This window comes from Pezoporus wallicus, unplaced genomic scaffold (genome assembly GCF_028554395.1).
Source record: "Pezoporus wallicus isolate ANWC-B61680 ecotype Strahan unplaced genomic scaffold, APGP_CSIRO_Pwel_v1 contig_3568, whole genome shotgun sequence".
In the NCBI taxonomy this organism is placed as follows: Eukaryota; Metazoa; Chordata; class Aves; order Psittaciformes; family Psittacidae; genus Pezoporus; species Pezoporus wallicus.
Window position 1 is genome coordinate 2,774,302 of NW_026637826.1, and position 21,622 is coordinate 2,795,923.

The 21,622-nt window shown below is 44.9% G+C and overlaps 1 protein-coding gene and 1 long non-coding RNA gene across 2 annotated transcripts; one reads left to right on the forward strand and one right to left on the reverse strand.

Moving 5' to 3' along the window:
* Nucleotides 1–336: 336 nt before the first annotated feature.
* WDR82 (WD repeat domain 82) lies at nucleotides 337–15,803 on the reverse strand. Its single transcript, XM_057407800.1, has 9 exons — nucleotides 15,525–15,803; nucleotides 10,373–10,470; nucleotides 7,099–7,165; nucleotides 6,805–6,904; nucleotides 4,129–4,245; nucleotides 3,217–3,372; nucleotides 3,024–3,093; nucleotides 1,109–1,251; nucleotides 337–681 (listed from the first exon to the last, which is right to left on the reverse strand). The coding sequence occupies exons 1-9, from the start codon at nucleotides 15,683–15,685 to the stop codon at nucleotides 652–654; spliced, it is 942 nt and encodes a 313-aa protein (XP_057263783.1). The 5' UTR covers nucleotides 15,686–15,803; the 3' UTR covers nucleotides 337–651.
* Nucleotides 15,804–16,178: 375 nt separating this feature from the next.
* Nucleotides 16,179–21,618, forward strand: LOC130598397 (uncharacterized). The gene is made up of 3 exons (XR_008971999.1): nucleotides 16,179–16,294; nucleotides 17,443–18,164; nucleotides 19,681–21,618. It is a non-coding gene; the product is annotated as an uncharacterized LOC130598397 (long non-coding RNA).
* Nucleotides 21,619–21,622: the final 4 nt, after the last annotated feature.

Below are 21,622 nucleotides of genomic sequence, written 5' to 3' on the forward strand. Positions count from 1 at the left end.
GGCTTTGGCAAGCTCTGGCAGTGGACAAAACCTGTATGGTTTGTTGTACACTAAATAGCCAAATGAAAGGATGACAGGTTGCATCATGTATATTTACAGTCACCCGCTCTTCCGGTGCATGTTCCACTGCAAGAGAATCCAGTATCTGCCGTGTAAGTTGAAAACTGTCAGTGTTCGTATTTGGCACAGAAGTGACTTCCCATCTGTGGGCTGCAGTGAAACCAGAGATCCCAGATGTTAAAAACTTGCACTTACGGGAAGGAACTCCACGTTCCACCTTGGAACATCAACAGCCTTGTGCACTTACAGAAAGAAAACACGCAATTACAGCTTAAAAAAATGCCACAAACATTTTGTAAATCAAACAGACTTCATTGCTCTTAGAAATAATACTGTGTCAGTTCCAACTTCAGCTGAAGCCTGCTGGGAACGGACTAGAAGGCTGTGTAGCATGCTGCTTTTGAACATGCTAGGAAGCTGAGTGGAGGAGTCCTTGCAAAGGAATGCGGCAAATAAAGGTAAGACATATGGAAACATACTCAGGAACAGGAATGCAGTCTAGGAGACTCGGGCAATTCCAATACTATGCTTGCAATAATGTGCTGCTGTTAGCAGTATGGGAGTCATCTGCCAGCAGCTTCAGTGTAGGAATTAGTCGTCGATAGTTGGCAACCAGAAGGCCTAGAGAAAAGGGAAGAAAGAACATCTTACAGAAAACAACTCTTTCCTGCAACACACTGCAGGAGCTGATCTCTGCTACCTTCTATAAGCATACAAGGAGAGACTACCAAAGAGGCAGCACTACTCTCCCAGCAGCTGAAGGGTACAGTCCTTGCTTTGGTTTGCTCTGCATGCTCTCCAGAGCAAGACAGTATTACACAAACTGAAAACACCAGCCATATGCAGTAACCTAAAGAACTCATACTTCTGCATGTGCATTCACTCGCTGCTCTGCTTTCATGTGTATGTTCAAACACTGGCTTGCCAGGTCTGCTGCCCCATGTATCTATTTGCCAGGTGAGGTGCAATCAAGGCAGAGAAGAGGAGCCTGGCTCTCACCAAAGCCCAAGGAAATCGAGTTAGAAGGAACTTAAAACACTTTCCTTACCATATTGGAACATGCACTAGCAAAAGTCATGAATTTTGGATTGAACTGCAGACAGGTTATAGGGCCTGTGTGTTTCCCATCCAGCACAGCCACCTTCATTCCACTTTCCCCATTCCAAACATGAATCTTCCCATCCTCTGAACCTGCAGGCAGGAGTGGAAAATAAGATATTGAAGACACATGGGAGAGGCCTGCCGTGAAACTGAAGAACATTATGTTCTTTCTGTCAGAGAACTGCAGGAACAAGCATGCCTCATCTTCATAGTTTAAGCTTAAAAATTATCACTAGGCCACTTACAAAACATCACTTGAGTTTACACACCTTTATCCAAATGGCAGTTTATATATTTGCACTGCAGACACTCAACTACGCACCCCAGTGCAATGCTCTTCTGGTGAAGGGGTTTACAGCTATGGTCACCCAGAGCACAAGGAGAGCTGACAGCATCCAGCTGAGGAGGAAAAACCCATGCCAATGTGCACCAGTGTGCAAGAGACCAAAAGCTGGTGTGAGAGTCATGGTTCACACAAGTTCCCAGTTCAGACAGAAGGAGATAATACTGCACTTGGTAGGCACAAAATCAAATCAAAGGCTTTACTGTTGAGGGTAACCACATTGCAATGCATTAGACCAAATACCAGAAGCTTCATTGGAGATGTCAACTCTCCACATTGCTACAACAGGACAGGTTTTTTTTCCTTTAAAATGGCATTTTGCAAACTCTGAGGCTGAGCACTTACCATTTTTATAACTCAATTCTGCTCTAGCCTCATTTTAAATAAGGTTCCTAATAAAAAAAAGGCAAGGAATTTTCTTCTGTTTCTGTAGTTACAGCCCTCCAGGGAGGAAAAATTAAAAAACACAAGTTGTAACTTAACCACATGTAAAAACTGAACAAAATAAGTGTTCTGGAACTTCTTCCACTATAGTTTTCGTTTGGAAGGGCACAACAGGAAGGTAAATATGTGCAATAAAGTGCTCTCCAGAGACAGACCCAACAAAGAACCCCACCCTTCTCTGGAATCAGGAAGTTCTCAGCTAGAACAAGAAAAAGCAGCTTTGCCAAGACCATCACTCATCCAGGAAAAATGAGGATCCAGATACCAATTACCACAGTTAAACATATTTCATGTACCAGCCATATAAGTAAGAACAAAAAGAAGTGCTAGGAGAGGGCAGCACTACACAGATGAATCTGACTTGTGTTCACAGGTCCTGCTGGGCAGCAGAGTGCCTGAAGTGCTCACCCTGGGGGACCAACCTGCAGCATCAGGCTTTACAGCAGTGGCAACTGCTTTTTCCCACTCACTTCACTCAAGGGTCCCTCTCCCTGCAGGGTGAGGAAGGGGCCTGGGCCAGAGGAATCATACAGTTGGAGCCATCAGGCTGATGCCTACTGCTTCTATCAAGGGTTAAGCAGAGCTAGCTCCACAGACATGAACAAAACACAGCTGCCCCACATGTCACTGGGGCAGGACTACCCCCAAGGGCTGTACAAACACATCAGGCTACCAGACTCATCACCCAAGCACTGCTCATCAGGCAGTGAGGACAGACCACAACAGACAGCCCTGAAATGCTCTGAGGCAGCCCATGAGTGCACCAAAACCACAGGATGAGGATCACTGGCATAATTTATGACAGGTCTCCACACACTACAACAGTTTGTTTTCTTATCTTTTTTTGGAATAGTATTCCTACATAAAGGGAAAACTAAAAAGTATTTTTGCAGCCCATCTACATTCAGCCTAGAAAATGCTGAGTGAACTAACAAAACAAAACTGCCAATGCAAGGGAGGTTGACAGCTGCATTGTATTATTTAAATACATTCTGCTTCCCACATACAACTGAAGTCCTATGTAATACACCTAATTTCAGAGCACTGGAATTCTTTCCAAGAGGAATTATCTTACCTATCATGATGAACTGAGAGTCTGGGGTGAATGATGCCTCCAGTGTGACAGCCTTACTATTGTTATAACCCTGTGGCACAAAACAGGAGAATATGTAGCAGAGAGTGTGTCCACAACCATCCCACAACCAAAGGGTACCTGTTCCCAAAACTAACACCAAGTTTCAAGCAGGTAGCCCAGGCAGCATGCTCACCCCAAATGTATGCAGGACAGCTCCTTTAAAGGCATCAATCAGCCGAATGAACCCTCCATTAGTTGATATGAGGATGAGTTTGCCGTCGTTACTAAACTTCAGGCCTGTCCACTCACATGTTCGATCATACTGCATCTTAAACGTAGCAAACGGCCCCTTCAAAGGAAAAATGGGAAATATGATGTGGACTCTGCACGCGTTGCTGTTGAGAGGCTGATTTTAGCCTTCAGCTGAGGAAACGGTTGGATTTTTCAAAAGAAAGTATTTAGTTCCAAGATACCAAAGGAAAGTCTCATGGCAAAAAGATGTCACTGCATGTGTAATATTCAAAGTATGAATCCACAGTTTCCACAGCAAAAAAGAGCCACAGTGGGGCACTTCAACACCCAGCAATTCCATACTCTACCACATTCAACAGCAGAAATTAATTTAAAGTAGGACGTTTTCTCACACGGGTGCTAAGTGAGGTTAGAGAAAGAGCTTGTGCCAGTGTTACTATCATCTGACTTTTTGAAACCCATGGAACTAACTAAGCTTAGTGCTCAGCCAGTTCAGCTGCCACCCAATTATAGGCTCCATTGAAATTTCCATTCTTTCTGAATTCTCCCTCCATCTTTGCTAGTGTTCTTCCAGAAATAGCAGCAAGGAAAACAAAAACTCCACATCACAACAACAAGCCTAAACAGGGGTCTGGAACAGGTTAAAGAGTTATCAGAAGTAAACTTTAACACTGGTTCAAGAATGGGTTTCAGGATTTGGTGGCAGCATGCATCCTTTTCTGTCCAAGACATATGCTGTCAAGCAAGCACCCCAGAGAGTAAGCTGGAGGAAAGAAATCCAGCCTCTGCGCAGAGAGTTTAGACTACTTCTTGGAGGCTAAAAAGCATAAGAAGTGATGTTAATGTAGCTCACCTTGTCAAAAGAACGGAGGTCATAAAGCTTCACCATTTCAGAATTGACTCCAGCAGCAAAAATCAACCCTTCTGGGTCAAAAGAACACACAGGCTTCCCTTGGAGATGCATTAAACCCTAGAAACCAGAAGGAGTCCAAATTATTTTGTGAAACTGATACATTTCTATCATCACCCTTTGAGCCCACTGCGAGCAGGACAGCAGCCTGTGTGTTGAACAACTTGATTTCAATCGTAAACATTGAGCTTTCACTAAGGTTCAGAATTCAGCTTCTCAAAAGCAAGTCTGACTACTTCAGGTGACCATATGGAGCTTCCAGTTTGCTGCAATGATGAAGTTTACATTAGACTAAATAAAGACCTCATTTGAGCTCACATCCACTCAAAAAGTTCCCAGAGAAGGGAGGATGATGTGGCTGTATCAATAACCACACCAGACAGCATCACAAAACACTGCTGCTGAGACTGACAGCAATGCTCTACCAGTGATGGTTGTGAAGGAGGGGAAAAAAGGGTAATTTGAAAGCAAGTACAAACAGCTCCAGAGAGCACCACTGCTTAACTATCCCTGCCTGCTTAATGAAAACTCAAACCTGCTGGAAGCCAACACATCTTACATATTAAAATTGACAGATTACTATCAGGGCTTATTTTTAATGTCAATTTTTCCTTAACTCACATCGTAGAAAAGACTTGAGGAAAATTTGGTAAAGGCAACAAGATACATGATTTTTGTATCCTGACTGGCAGGTCTGTGTGCGTTGGCCAAATGTCTTTATGTAACTGTATGCACATGAACGTATTGTCAATTCAAAGAAAGATCTGATCTTATTTAAGAAGCTTCTGCATTTCTGAAATATCATTCTTCTTGGAGACATTACTACTACTATCTTCCTAATTGAAGCCACTTTCCCCTGTGATGTCTGAGGCCTGAGCTGTAAGGTGGCCTTGCAAGTGGGGCATCTCTGGATTGCCGATGACATTTCCAGGCGGTACGGCTGCCACCTCATGGGCAAACTGAAAGTTACAAGTGACGCTTCCTAAACCAGTTTCCCAAACTTTGCAGGACACAGCTTCCTGTCACAAGTCCTAGTTTTACCACTCTTACAACTACAGGCTACAGAACTGCTTCTGAATTTACCACCCTGTCTCATCTGTAGCAACTCTGAGACCGAGTTTCATCCCAAGGGAAACTTACACACTGGCATTAAAGGCACAAGTCCCAGAGAAAGGCAAAATTAACATGTCAGAAAGACCTTGGTGTGGTTTTAAAACAGTTAAAACTATTTTGTAAGAAATACAACCTTTTCTTCATGTTGCATTTACAGTTACATCACCTGCAATAAGTAAACAGTCTTCTTTCATTAGCAAAATGGTCCTAGTGAGACAGGAAAATGAGAGCACAACGCTACATAGAACCATAGAATAGTCAGGGTTGGCAAGGACCTTAAGATCGTACAGTTCCAACCCCCCTGCCATGGGCAGGGACACCTCACACTACACCATGTCACCCAAGGCTCTGTCGAACCTGGCCTTGAACACTGCCAGGGATGGAGCATTTATCACTTCTTTGGGCAACCCATTCCAGTGCTTCACCACCCAACTTCTTCCTTACATCTAACTTGAATTCCCCTGTTTAAGTTTGAACCCATTACCCCTTGTCCTACCACTATAGTCCCCCCTTCAGCATCCTTGTAGCCCCCTTCAGATACTGGGGGGCTGCTATGTGATCTCAACACAGCCTCCTCTTCTCCAGGCTTAACAGCTCCAACTTTCTCAGCCTGTCTTCATACGGGAGGTGCTCCAGTGCCCTGATGATCCTCATGGCCCTCCTCTGGATTTGCTCCAACAGCTCCATGCCCTTCTTATGTTGTGGATACCAGAACTGTACACAATACTCCAAGTGGGGTCCCACAAGAGCAGAGCAGAGGGGTAGGATCACCTCCTTCAACCTGCTGGTCACTCTTCTTTCAATGCAGCCCAGTATAGGGTTAGCTTTCTGGGCTGTGAGTGCACACAGCTTATCATCAATAAAAGGCAGATTCTAACCCTAGTCTTTCATTCCCAACTTTGCTGATAGCTCTGGTACTTCTCTCAGCTCACACAAGCCTGCTTCCACTTAACAATGTAAAATACTCCATCAAAAAAGGAAATAAACCCAAAAGTTCTGCCTTGCTAGAAAGTTCAATCTGCTCATAAACAGGTCTGATGAACAACAAAGGTGATGTAAGGAGGGGTAGGCTATATGGTTGCTGTGTTGCCTTAGATCATCAGTTTGTTCACATTTCATTGCATCAAGTCTTCAATTTTAAACACACACTATAACACTCAGGCAAGATGCATTCCTAACCCAGGAGAGATGCCAGCAAAGAGAGGACACTCGGCACACAGTAGCAGCCTGACAACACCCAGCTCTCCTCTGGTTTCATCAGCTGTGGGTGTTATTTCTTGCTCTTCCCAGCACCTCTTCAGCAGAGCCATAGGTGAAAGTGAGTGGTGTTACACAACGCAACTGCAGATTTCTGATCCAGGCTCCCACAACATTCCAGGAAGGTGTCAACACTAAACCAGCAGCAGACATTCCTGGCAGTTTTCCTGTTTTATAAGTAACACATGTCCATTTTTCAACCTTTAACTGAAAAGGCAACATCCTACGTACATGAATTTGATATCCTACCTGGCAATTTGGAGAGCGGAGATCCCAAAGTCGAATAGTTTTATCAAGGGATCCAGAAATAAAAGTGTCATCCACTGGAGACATTGAAAGAGCAACAACTCTGCAACACAGAAGACCACATGCGTTAGACACACAAAAGAAGTAAACAGAACAAACCTACACAACAGCTGTGTACAAGCTTGTAATTGCCATGAACACAAAGCAAAAACTGGAGTGAACTAACTGTAACATAACTCAAGCTCATTACAATCACTATTTCAACTTCTCCTGCACTGCCTCCAAGCCACATCTTACCTTTTTGTATGCCCTGGAAAATAGCGAATGTATTTGTTGTCATGCAGGGAAAGGTATCGGATTGTATCTGAAACCAGAAACAAACCAAAAACTTCATTACACCACAAATCCAACATTATCTCAAAGTGGTCACACAGTAAACTTGCTTCCCACACAGTAATCTTGCCACAGCGAGTAAGTCTGGTCATCTGATTTCAAGTCAAGCTTTCAAACAGAATCGAGTTAGAAACAGACACAAAACAACTTGTTTTTCAAGGCAGGAATGGAAATCAGGCACCAGAAAAAGATACTTCCCACAGCCTGAAGTTGTATTACATCTTAATGGTAAACTGTCAGATGATTAATTTCAAAGTGCTAAAGTTTAAGTACCAGCACATTTTATTCCATCATTCTCACAAAACTGGGAGTATCAAATTAGGAAGTTGATACTACCACCATTTTTTTTTGCATACAGCATGAATCTTGCTGTCTTATCTATGTACACATCCAGCAAAGAAGTCTCCCAACTAAACGGTAAGCACAGGTAATGTGTGAATGTGCATTTACGGGGAAGAGAAGATAAAACATGAACTTTGAAGCCAGGTCAAGACTGACAACCAACAGCTTCACATATTCTTGGCACCCAGAGCAGCTAAGCTTTAGGATGAGGACAGAGGAATAATCTAAAGCTTAGTCCACTTAAAGCAGTCTTAAAAACAAACCGAGTAAATCAGAGCAGCACCACATTTCCCAAGGGATAATTTTATTGAGTACAGATGAACATACCAAGAGTAGTCCACAATTTTAGAAGATGCTGTTGAGACCTTCATCCAAGATTAAAAGAAAGGAAACAATTAATGCACAGAAGCCACTTTTTTATCTTTATGTGCAGAGGCCTCTGAGTGATGAAACATTAAGAGCACAGCTAAAATCTCAAAGTAGTACCAGCAAAATCCCTTCTCACACCAGTTGGAAGACACTGGTTTAAGCAGTTGCTGGATGGAACAGATTTGCATTTTGTACCTGCACTACACATTGACTTCATACTGCTGGAACAAGCCCTGCTGAGGCTCCACAGATAAACTCAGGGAAAAGGACATTTTTACTTTTTCTTGAAAGAACAACAACCAAGAGGATGCAAGATGGTCACTCTCATACTCATACAGGCTACTGTGTTCAGAAGTTTTTGAAAGGCTCATTCAGCATATTTAGTTTCTGTGAAAAAAAGATCAAGTTGCTGTTGATTTTTTTTGCCTGAGGTTTCACGCGAAGCTGACAGCACAGTTCTGGACCACCCTCCTGTACCTGACAAGAAAATTAAAGGTGATTGATCAAACTGGAAAAACATGCTGGTGACACACCACTCTGAAAGGCTCTAAGTGACCTGAGGTGACTGTCCAAACCACAAACCCCCAAGACAGCATCACATCTCATCACAGCCAGACCCGACATACTTCAAGCCTGCTGTTAAAACATATCTCTAGTTTTTCCTGCAAGAACTGTCATTACCTGGAGCATCCATGCAGAACTTCGTCTTCCTTGCTAAAGAGGAAGCACTGGGGAACTGTGATCCTTTGTCAGCCTGTTTGTTGGCAGTGCTCTGTCCCAGGCAAGGCAGTGGCCTGTACAGTTATCTCCTGTACCGGGTGGTATCATAGACCCTCAAACTGTACAAACTACTACCTCAGCCTGGAATCAGGCAAGAGGAACGGGGTTCAAAGATCTTGAGGAAATCTTCAGAAGTAAAACTCCGACACATAAAATGCGTGCAGCAAGCACCAGCACTCCTGTAACACGCTCCTGGGTTAATTTTCCCTCCAGATAACTGTAACATGTTGAATACAATGCATCTTGCCCAAGACTGCATGCATTAGGAACCACAGAGTACGTGGACCCCTACAGAACACACTGCTGGTTTTATTAGGCTTATGGTTTATAACAGCAACAAATACTTTCACATTCTATCTTTTTCTTTTCTTCTCATCAAGTATTTATCATAATACAACCCTGCAGGATGAAGCCTCTTATGTTTTAGCTCCTGAAAGGCTTACCAGTGCTTATAAACAAAAATTAAGAACTCAAAATGGCATTAAAAATGCTTCATTAAATGGTTATTTAATTGTAAATTAGAGCCAAGTCAGAAATGTAGCATAAAAGTAATGATTTAATTAAAAAAGATAGTAAGTAGGCTATGAAACAGACTAAAAAGGCAAGCGTTTCCTATCACACTTTTAATCCTTTCACATCATTAAATCCAATTCCATTGGAAACTCTCTTGTTCTTCTAGTTTCAGGCCCCGCTTGTTCTAGTTTCACTTGACTTCCTAACTCAACTTCCATGTGCTCTAAACTCACATTTCTTTAACTTCCTCAGGTAACCTAGCACACACCACAAGGCATCAGTATCACTACTGTCAACATCTATCTCTGCAAAGGAAAAACCAAAACCAAACCACTACTACAGAAATGATTGAGAGTTGACAAATAGTGTTAAAACCCATTTGTAAAGTGCTGTGCTAAGAGATTTGTTCACTGGAAAACTCTCAGAGACTGATTACAACAAACAAAACTGAGACAGAATTTGAAATGAACACTAGCTATTTCCAACCTTAGGAAGAATTAATGTAGCTATCATTGTGAAGAGTGCCAGTTCTTAAATTTGTATTTTAAACAGAAATAGGCTAATAGAGAGCCTGTCACAAGCTCTACAAGCTCTCCAATGTCACTGATTTACAGAGCGTGGCTACCAGAGACACTGACTGGGTAGAAATAGCATGAAAATGGGTGTTCTGTCTATTACATGCAAAAAAACAGATTAATAGAAGCAAAGGCAATCTCAGAAAAGCTCTGTGACCTCCTTCCTCCGGGGTTGGTGGTGATCTGCTGAGCTACCTGAACTTCCTGCCCTCCCTTCCTCTGCAGTTGACTTGTGTGTGCACCACAGTGACAGTGTGTAGTCCACCTTCTGCCACATGCCCCTTTTGCCTCATTTCACATGTAAGAAAGTAAGGCTGATGGCACTGGTATCAAACAGCAAAGTGAACAACAGAATATCACACTAATAATGTTTAATCCCTTAGTTATTGCAGGAATGAACAAAACTCACATCAGCATGCCCGAGGGAATATCGCAGAACTGTGCATTACAGTTGAACATTAATTCCCCTGTTTCTGACAGCGCGTTTATCACTAATAAGTTGTTGGGGCTTTTTTCCCAGCGTTTTAGAGCTACTTATCCAGGCATGTAGTTTTAAGCGAAAGGAGATTAAAAAGACTCAACTCCAGTGGATCACTTACCATCTATTTTGTTGGAGCTGTACACAACAGTGTTGGCAGCATGTGTGTACCTGATGAGGTCCACTCCATACTTCTTACTGTACAATGTTCTCTTTGGTCTGTCAGAAGGAAGGAGAAATAATTGTACTCACTGCAACAAAAAGCTCAAACTCACCACATTGACAAGGCCTGCCTTCAGTGAGCTATTACAAGACTGTTTCAAGTAGTCAGATGTCTTTATACAAAGAAAGAAAAGCTTTTGTATTTGATTCTCAAACAAGCACCTTGGTGCTTTCTCCAAGACTATCCCTGGGCTTGAGGTTTCCTCTAACACCTGCAAAATGCACTTCTGTGCCTCCTCCAAAAATTCTTTTCCCCATGATGTCTACTGTAAAAAGATTACAAGGAGGAAGCATGTCAGGCAGCACTGTCTCATCATTCCCTTGCCCACCCAAATCTTTCATTTATCTGCTACTTATTTTAGATGTGAATAATTTGTCTTTTTGTTCTGTGTTACTTCAAAACCTAGAACAGCAGGTCTCATTCAGACTAGGGCTTCTCAGCATTAACACAAAGACACACGTATATACCAGTAGTCTATAAAAGCAACAGCAACACAGGGACTCTCAGACTGCTGGAGAATTATACTCATATCCAACCTTAATTAAATCATGAAACTGATATGTAACATTTTGCAACAGCATTAAAGACATTCTAGTGAGAGTGAAGACAACACAGGGCTGGATTTTGGGGGTCTGCTAAGCAGGTACTAGAAATTTAAACTGCAAATAAACTTAGAGGCAGCTGGTTAATAAGAATACCTTGCAGCAGTGCCTGTTAAAGCATTGTAAGGTCTCTAGCAGCCTCCTTCCCCTTTCTTCTTAACTGAGCTAAGCAGAGAGGTTCCAAAGCTGGGCAATGAACCAAGAGGGGTAATGATCAACACCAGAAAACATACAATCTCGTCCGGGAGTTATTTTTAATCCAGAAATTCGTAACTCTGGTTATTACACCAGCCCACAGAATATTCTACCAACACAAACCAAAGACAACTGCATCAGAATGGAAACAAACAGCAGGAGCAGTTTAAACCAACACTGCTGCCAAGAGAAAAGTTTCAGACTACACCCTCAGACAAGGTATTTCTAAAATGCTCAACTCTCTCTTGTTTTCATTAGCCTCAAACTGACACACCCAAATAAGAGCATGAGTTGGAGACTTCTCACATCAGAACAGAAAAAGGCATTAATTCTTAAAGATTAATTCTCAACCAGCAGAAGCCACAGTGCTTTGACTTCAAGCAAACTTGCTGGGGACAAGCTCCCATTAGCTGAAAGCCAACACAGCACATGTAACAAAACCCCATACACCACCTGTACCACTCAGGCCAAATCTCAATAGGTCTTTCCCCGTTTAAGTAGATTCTTAAATCAATTTTGAGATGCAAACATGCTACAAACTGAAAGCAACACACCAAATGTAAACGTAGACACTAAAGTTCTGTAACATTATGCCTGACACACTTCCCAATGCTGCTCTCTGTAGTTACCTCAACTATGCCGTTGACCATATTGCAGAAAAAACCTCAAACAATTAAAAAACCCACCAAACTCAAAACATACCAAGACTCTCATGTCTAGTCTGGCTCTTCTTTATCTAAGAGAAATTTAAAGTGGAGAAGCTCAGAAAATAAAGACTGACAGATGGACAAAAGCACATTTACCAAAAAGGAGAAAAGAAAGAACTTTTGTGTTTTAAGAAAGGTGAAGTTTTCATGTAAGCTGATACAAGCAGAAGCATGTTACTTCACACACGACTGACTGCCTGTTCCCAATCCACTACTTAAACACACAAACAAGAAGACCAAGCTTTACATATTTTTAAGCAAATTGCAAAACGCAACTCGAAGTTTAAGGTTAATGTAGTCAGCACACCTGAAGCCAAACAATACTGCCAAAAAGTACTTCCTAAGATCACAGACAGAAATGCTATGCAGACAAAACAAAACACAGGAGAGGTCTGTAACATTATCAGTGCCTTGGTTTGAATCACTACTACTGCAGGTAAAAACCCATCATACAAAACCAGGCTCACTGGGATGTATAGTAAACACCACAGCTTGGTGGGAGTACAGATTCACCACCTCTTTATTTGTATAATATACTAAATATAAATATATAGATAGATAGATAATATACTAAAATACAAGCTAAGCCTTTGCCAGTCCACCATTATATCATTCCAGGGTGGGAAATTTGCAGCAAGGAGCTTCCTGCTCCGAGACTCAAGGACTGCTGTACATCCCAGCGCGTAACTCCATTCTAAAAGCTTTCAGAGTTCACTCCCGAGCACAACAGTCCCAGGTGAGCCTCTTCCATTACGCTTTAGAGCCAGCCTACGATGGAGGTAGTCAGTGAAGCAGAATGGGTTAAAAATAATAGCAATTTAGTTGCTTACACATTTTGAACTAAACATGCAATCACGGGTCTAAAATTACAGTATGCTCATGAAGAAGCAGGACTATTTTTTCAAGCTTGTTGCCTAAACTCAGAATATCATGATAAGGTAATCTGTGTTTCAAGATCACCTTGTTCTGTCAGCCCGTGGCTACGCATCACTGTTTAAACTGTTCTAACACTTTCAGAAACTGAAGTTCATCGAGATGGGGCTTGGCCATGCTGGTAATGACTGGTGTAGCTGTATGGCTCATTTTGGTACAGCAAAGCAAAGCAAACAAGGGGAGCGTGTACCTAAAGCATAACCAAACAGTTGCGTTTTAATTCTACCTGCAGAGCTGCTCATTAACAGGAAAACAAACAAACCGAGGAAATCTTGCCACTTTCACATGGGGAAAGTGTCAACATTCAGGCCATTTGATGAAGCAGGGCATCTTCTACTGAGACCCAGCAAGCAGGATATTTCCTCCTGGCCACTGTATTCGTTAGCAAATCGCATACTGAAAGTGGGTTTAAGGCCCTTGAAATGGTGATTTAAGAAAAAAAAAAAACAGCACCCCACAGTCACAAACTATAGGCCTAGAACTGCCAAATCCCACTATGTTACAAAGCTCATTCTCATATTTGATTCTTTGTCTCTACATGAATCTCCAGTGACAACACACAGCTAAAACTTTCCAGGTGAGTGAAAAAGCAGGTCCTCTAAAAATTACAGCTACACTTTTAAGTCAACTGACAGTATGTGAGAAACCTTCAAATTAATTTTAGAACCACTAGAGAAATGCCTCTTTGCAGCAGGGGTTACCTTGATGAAACTACTCTCATTGCCCTGTAGCACTGCAGCATCAACCATCGATCTTCTGCCATTTAACTTAATTAAAGCAAACCCTCTGCCTGCAAAGTATACAGCAGGTCTAGACAGAGATAGGGATGAAAGCACCAAATGCCTCTCAACCCATCAAACTGTTCTTTAAGAGTTTGAAAGGGGAAAAGTAATCAATACCATCTGCATTAACATCACTCAGCCCTTCTACTATCGTATATGATTAGGCTCTAGAATACAATCCGTTGCAGACACCATATGTATAAAGTTACCTAGTCTGAATCATTTCAAATGAGTTTACTCTTATCAGACGGGGAAGACAAACAACTTTAATGTGTAAAGCAAGTAAACCAAATAGAAGTGCAAAATAACATATTATAAGTGGTCTACAAAATTAGGAGAGCATGCAGGATGCAATCTTTCAAACACAGCAAGCATGATGTCTCAGCCTGCTTGAAAAAGCAGGATTAAGAATACCTGGTTTACTAAAAAATATAGTGACACTGACACATCTACCACCTGGCACTCCCAAGCCGTTTCTTTTTCATTCCTGCACTATCCTATCCACTTTATTCTCTCTCCTGCAATCCACATGCTTGGTTTTCTTTCACTTTCTGTATGTATATGGCCTAATTTTAAATAAAGCAAAACAAACAAAAACCTCAGAGTTACATCTCTTGACCAAGCAGCACAAGAAAATTAAGACTTAAAAGAATTTAAAGCAGCCAAACGCATACCTGTACCAACTGAGAAAGATTTTAATAGAATAATGACATCATTTGGCTCAGTTTGTTCCAACTCTCATAGAATACAAATGCCTCTTGCATACTTTCCAAGACATCAACTGCAAGTGTTACTAGTGGCCTTATCTGCATGTTTTTCTTCTCTGAACAAGAACACCATACCTCAAGTGCTGTGCAAGTTTCTGGGGGCTTATCTGCAGAACAGGATGAGCATCTTGCGATCAATGAAAGAAGAAAGATAAACTGGACAACTCTGATCAGTGAGAAACACACATACCTTAATTCATTGCCCTCAAGTAAGCGAAACCAATATACACCTTGATGGATTAAACATAAGTTAAGACAACCTCTGAAGACACATGCAAATCACACAGGTATTTTAGCTGTGCTTTACGGATGAAAACAACTAGAGAAAAGCACAAAGGACCACCTTTATCTGCAACACTGCCAGACACAGTTTGAAGTAAAACACCACCGAGTTTTTCAAAGTTACACTAAACACACACCACACCATCTTCACCTTTTGGCTTAAAGCATTTATCCAAGAAGTTACAGTCTAATTAGGTTATTTAAAAAGGCACATCTGTAGACTGCTCAGAGCAACTGCTTCAATTTTAATTAGTGAGGCTTCAGCCCAGAGAAGCCCGGGATGTCAGTCTGACTGTCTCTAACCCCCCCCCGAAGCCTGGAAACGTGAACAGTCTCAGCCCCTTCAGCTAAACCACTATTCGGATCTCACGGCAGTGACCTCTTGGGAAATTTACCATCGCTGGCTCCAGCCACACCACTGGATCCAGCCTATCAGAGATAACAGGCACAGAAACCCACACCGCAGACAAAACCATGCTGCTCCCATCCCTGCGCCCCAATTTAACCCTTTATACCCTTCCCTCCGGCCCCGCCGCGTCAGACGTCGCTGCAGTCCCACTTTGAAACCTGCACTAAAAATCCACACAAGAAAAGCTGCAACCCGCACCGCTCACGGGCCGGGGGGGGCCGCACCGCTGCGGAGCCAGCCACAGCTTCTCCCCGAAGGCGGCAAGGGGCACAGCCGACCGCAACCGGCGCCCCTCACTGCCCCGCCCCAGGAGCTCCCGCAGGCACCCCTCCCGCGGCGGCCGAGTGGGGCAGGCCGGGCCCCCGCCACTCACTTGCCCTCCTGGCAGTCGTAGAGAACGATGGAGTCGTCGTCGCTGCTAGAGATGACGGTCTCGCCGTTGGGGCTGAAGTCGAAGCAGTTGATCTTATCCGAGTTCTCGCGGAACACCTTGGCCACACGGAAGCTCCGCAGCACGTTGTCCGTCAGCTTCATTCCGCCGCCGGGCCGGGCCGCGCCGAGGGCGGCGGCGCTGAGGAGGAGCCGGGCGGGGCTCCTAGCGGTGGCGGCGGCTGCGGGAGCGGGCGGGCAGGGCCTCGCGGGGCGGCGGGGACCAGGCAGGGGGCAGCAGAAGGGGGCAGTGAGGGATCGGCGGGGCCGGGCGGCACCCTCCGGCTGAGCTCGGCCCACTCAGGCCGCAGGGACGCGGCTGCTCCTCATTGTGTCCGCCATCTTGCTGCTCGGGGAACGGCAGCGAGCGGCGCGCTGGGCACCACGGGAAGGGGAAGGGGGAGAGCGGGCGGCGAGCACTGCCTGCTGGGATAGGGGAGAAGGCCGCGGTCGGGGTGGCCCGTGCCCGGCAGCCATGTTGAGTGCGGCGGGAAGGTCCTCCCGGGCCGCGGACGGACGGGGCTCGGGGTCGGGAAGGGGCAGCCCGGGGCTGGCGGCACCCACCGGGCCGGGCGGGGCGGGGCGGGGGAAGCCGGGCTGAGGGCGTGACATCATCCCGAAGGGCGGGCAACGGCTTCGAGCCGCTGGGCTGCGCGGGAGCGCGTCACTTCCGGTGCCGGGCAATGCTAGAGCCGCGCCGCTGCAGCACGTGAGGTGCGGGCGCCCCCCCGCCGCGCGCTCCCGCCGCCCTGCTGCGCGCCCCCGCTGCGCGCCCCCGCCGCCGGCAGAACGCGTTTTCCGCCGCAGCTTCCGAGGGAGCTGGGGGAAAGCGGCGGGACGCGGCCTCGTCTGGTCGGGGGGGCCGGGGCGGGCCGGGGCGTCCCCAGGGATCCGCCCCGGGAACGCGTCTCGCGGGTGTTTGAGCCGTGTCCCCCTCCTTCAGGCACAGGTCCGGTCGCCTCGCTTTGTGCCCCTGCCTTCATAGGACCACGCAAGTGTTTGGCTTGGAAAAGACCTTTGAGATCATCAAGCCCGAGCGCTACCCCAGAACCACCCCGGTGCCCACCACTAAGCCGTGTCCCCAAGTGCGGCATCTACAGGCCTTTGAAACGCCACCAGGGACGGTGACTTCACCGCTTCACCTCCCTGGGAAGACTTGTTCCGGTGCCTCACCCTTTTGGTGGAGACGTTTTCCCGATACCGCATCCAGGCCTCCCCCAGCCGTTATTACACATCTTTGTTTCTCAGTATTATTTATTCTTCCAAACCCTGGGCCCCGAGCAGTGCTACAGGAACACCACAGCTCGCGTCCCGTAAGATGTCAGGTACAGATGAGCACCGCACAGCCTGTGAGAAAGGCACCTTGGCGTTTGAGGCTGGTGCTCCAACACAGACACGTTGGAACTGCTACTCTTTTCTATCGTGAATCCCGATGTCAGGCTCTGTAGTCATGTTTTTGTACATCTCTTACCTTAAAAAGTTATTCCTGGGGTATAACAGCAGCTGTGAGAATCTCCCCCACCCCCAAAGATTGCCAGTGCCCCACTAGTTTCATTTTAGAACGCCAGCTCCTTTGTCATTTCTACCTCTCAGGAACTCAGAATCAAAACCCCCAACAAAACGTAGATAGATGCCTTCATAAATGCTAATGGTATTCTCCTTTCAGCCTCCAGAATAGAGTTCGATTTTGCTTTTAGAATAATATTGCCCTCCTGTGGTCAAACAACAGTAACTCCGGGAACTATTGCCAGAGGTCTGCATGCTCGTCCTTCAAACATGCTGACTTACTTTATGTGCAGATACAATTCAGTGAAACACAAGTCTTCTCTCAGATTACTTGCTCCCACTGTTCACCGTTACAGGTTTAGCCGTCTAACCTGATTCACCCCTTCATGCTGTGATGGGATCGGCTCATCGGGATGATTCACCCATGTTACTTTGATACGGAGGCAGGATTTTCACACCAGTGTCTGGGGACTCTCAACACAAGACACCTTTGTTGCTTCTGAGGCCTCGGGGTCAGCTGCACGATTGCAGGTCAGTGCAAAACCCACAACTGATCTCTGTGTGATGGGAGGTTGTAGAGAAGCACAGAATTCTTGCACACTGTGACTTGCATGATCAAAGCCTGGATTATCTGATGTGGGCCCTGAAGGTGACTCACTGATACCATCATAAGGCAATTTACTTCAAAACACCTACAATACTTAGGTTAGTTTTACAGTTGTATAACACTGTGGGTTGTTGATTTGATATTTTGTCACTCCCTTATTCTTTCTTCTGCCTTTGTTCCTGATGGCTGGAACTTCATTTGTCAGTTTATACCCAGCTGGAATTTATGTGGCGGGATAATTGGATCTCCTAGCAAACTGTCATATTAAGTAGGCATTATAGATAATGGCCCTAGTTAATGGAAAAAAATGCTTAACTGCTGCTTGAATAATATTGATCAAATGCAGTCATTCTACCTGTGCATTTCCGTATTAGGTACCACCATAACCTGCACAATACAAACAGACCTGTGCTTGCTCAGGTGAGTGCTTGTGAATTTTAGAGAGATGCTTCTGGAAACAACACTGCTCAGGTGAATATATTTCTGCTGAACTCCAGTGGGGGTGATGGCTCTCTGTGGGTAGCAATTATGACTTAACACTTGTGTGGAGAGGGGCTTGCATCCTACAACTTGGCTTCTCTTTATGGGCTCTTGAAACTAAGCATGATGCTCAGGACCACTGAACTCTGACCCTGCTGTTACCTCATGGAATTGCAGAAGTGTGGGGAGAAGGGACCCCTGGAGCTACCTGCTCCGCGCTCTGCTCAGTGCAGGATGGTCACCAGCACAAGATCAGCTTGGCCATGGCTTTGTCTAGCCAAACCCTGAAAACCACCTAGCGCGGAGAGCACAGCTTCTCTGCGTGGCCTGATCCAGTACTGTGCAACCCTCCCTGTAAAGAACTCTTCAGTCATGTCCAATGTGAATGTCCTCACTTGCAAATTCTGGCCGTTGCTCCTTACTTATACTTTCTGCCACTACTAAGAAGGGTTCATAGCTGCTGTCTTTATAGCCACCCTTCAAGTTGCTGTAGCTGCTGTTGGGTTGCTCCATAGCTGGTTGCACCACTTGATTCCCAGAGTGCCCTGATGCACAGGGGGATCCTGCCCCAGCAGCAAAACTTCATACTTCTCCTTGCTTATGACACGAGGTTTCCGTTGGCCCTGACTTTGAGTTTATCACAATTCCTCTGGAAGGTGGCTCCAGCAGCACCTCTCCCAAATCAAGCACTTTGGGCTGCCCTCCGTATTGAAGCCGTAGGGCGACATGAACCGCAGCAGAGCCCTTGTTGATTACCAGCTGTCAACTGGGCTGCGAGCCACTGATTTCTACCCTCTGAGCCCAGTGCTCCAGCTGTTTTTCAATGAATCCAACAGTATATATGCCCAGCCCACACTTCTTCAGTCTGCTCATGAAAATGGTGTCAAAAACCTCACTAGAGTCAAGGTAGATTACATCTGCTGCTTTCTGCATTTCCCGTAGCCTAGAGGGCAGCTGTAATTGTCATCCTGTGACTGATTAATATTCCTGGCTCTTCCTCCTCTTATGTTATTTCCAACTGAAGAGCTCATAATTTTTTGCTATTAATCCCAGAGAGCATGACCTTGTATTTTGCAGTACTGAATTTCGACCCCTTTCTGTTATTCCAGTTCTCAAGGTTGGCATCTTTTCATCTTCTCTAGAATACTCTGATCCTTCCCTGTACTTTAAATGGCTCTCAACTTTGATTGCAAGTTCACTCAGAATAGGGAGTTTGAGAAATTACAGCATGAAAGGAAGTAGTCTTGGCATGGACTTGGCTTCAGGGTAGTGCTGGTCTGCATTGAGCTACAGAATGATTTTTTTACTGAAAAATATTTCCTCCCTGCAATCCCTAGTGCATGGGAAAATCATTTCCAAAAGGTATATAGGGAGTGAAGGGAGTATGACCTAGAAAAGCTAGTAAGATGCATATGTCAAATCCAGTTATTTTTTTTTTACTAATGATAGTGATCTATATATATAAAATGCTGAACAGAACACTTATCATCCCTGTGTTTGGCCTTAGGCTACATTCCCCATCAAAGGCAAAGAGATGCTGTTGACACCTTCCTGGTGAGCAAATCAGTCATGAGTGCGGCATATTTCTTTTCCAAGAAACATATAGAAGGCCACGTATTGGAAATTAGGACTCCTGGGTTTTCCAGAGCTCAGCATGTTCTTGAAACAAAGGTATTCGAACTCCATTCTACTTTCTCCCTTGCCTGCCTGCAAGGGCAGCTCTCTGGTCTCATCATTTTGCTACTGTCTACCCTCATCTTCTTTCCCAGTTATGGATGCAGGAGCACCACAGGGAGTGGGAGCAAAAGGACCTTTCACCCTGTCATTGCACACCTACGTGTGTGCTGGACACTTCATAGCTGACCAGTCCATCCTGGCTGCAGACATTTTCTCTTTCATGCAATGAATGAGGCAGTGCAGTAATTTTATGCAAATCCATGTGCAGATTAAAAAATTAATCAAATTCTAAAATTTTCATTTAAAGAGATTAGTCTCAAAAATTCCCCTGTTAATCCTCCCAGAATAGTCACTTGGAACAAACCTTCACTGCTTTGCTTTCCTCCTGGGTTCAGTGCATCTCCTGGAAAATTTTCTCATAATGCTTTTGGGACCATCTGGAGCAGCAAGTTTGAGTTTGAGCAGGGCTCAGCAGGCAAATTGAAGTTGATATATCAAATGATAGAAAAGATGTGTCAGTAAGTGGGAACAGGGGAGTTTAAGGCAGTACAATCTCCACTCTGTTGTACTTCATAGGTAAACTCCCATGGTGAGGCATGAAAGATGGAAGCTGTGAGCCTTGGTGAGCCTAGCAGTAATTTACATGCTGAGAGGCCAGAAGAAAGTCATGCAACAAGAAAAATGAGTAGCAAGAGACACTGCTAAAACTTGCTGTGTCTGGTAGTTTACTACTGTAACAAAGATGTAATCTGTCTTTAGAGCTTGAGCTCAAAATTATCCTGGAACACTTGGGATTTGATCCAGTGACATCGCAAGTACTTTCCAAGCCCCTGAGGGATTTTGGAGTTGACCCTGTGCACAGTGGGCCAGCCACCAACCACTGCCACACGGGGGGGAAATCCAGAGAAGACCTGATGACATTAAGGAGAAGCTAATTTAGGCCCCTGAAGATCTCAGTTCAATTAGACATCCTGGAGCATTAAATGTACAGCATCCTCTGATCTTGCAGCACCTGAAACGCTTGGGATGTGTGATTGCGTTGGCCTGCAGCAAGCGCAATTGCTCCAGCTTCAAGAAAACCACAAGCCCATGATGCAAACCCTTGAACAACCCTCTAACCACAGCACCTGGAATGGCTCAGCTCTGCCCAGCGATGGCAGGCCTGGCTCCTAGAAGGGAATATTTTTCTGACTTTCAGATACATGCCATGGAGCAAGGTGCTGGTTCATTTTTCTCACTGCATGGGCATGGCCAGCTCATTTGTTCACCGTTTTCTTTCCCCAGTGTGACTCCAAGTTTATGGCTCAGACTGCACCCCCCTGTGTCCATGCTTTTGGTCTCATGCCACCATCCAATTTACCTGGCAGCTTACCACATTTCTGCCCCCAGTGCTGATCGTTTCTGTCTCCTTCTGGCTTTGGCTCCTTGCCTGCAGAATTGCTTTAATTAAAAAGTTAATGAAAGGTAATGCAAACGAGCACTTTGCCTGTATTTTATCAGAGTCCAGCTCCTCTCCCTCCCTCTTTCCCAGAGAAAGTGAAAATGAGGAGCTGGGGGTTTGCTGCTTTTTGTGGTGAGTTAACAGTGCAGGCTTAGGAGGAGCCCTATGAAGAACGATTTCTAATGGTAATGCATGCAAGCAAGTATGTAGATGGAGAACATTATTCATCAATGAAAGCTGAAGAAGTTTCCATTTAAAGGGGATTAATCTAAATCCCTTATAGTATTCCTGCTCTCTTTGGAACAGGCAATTCTCAGCATCATTTTTCTCC

Bases quoted from the DNA above. Each gene is read 5' to 3' on its own strand.
- WDR82 (XM_057407800.1), bottom strand. From the start codon at position 15,685: ATGAAGCTGACGGACAACGTGCTGCGGAGCTTCCGTGTGGCCAAGGTG. The intron at 6,905-7,098 runs GTAAGATGTGGC...TCTGTGTTGCAG, and splicing joins TTTCCAGGGCATACAAAAAG to AGTTGTTGCTCTTTCAATGT. The intron at 682-1,108 runs GTAAGGAAAGTG...CCTTTTCTCTAG, and splicing joins CTAGTGCATGTTCCAATATG to GCCTTCTGGTTGCCAACTAT.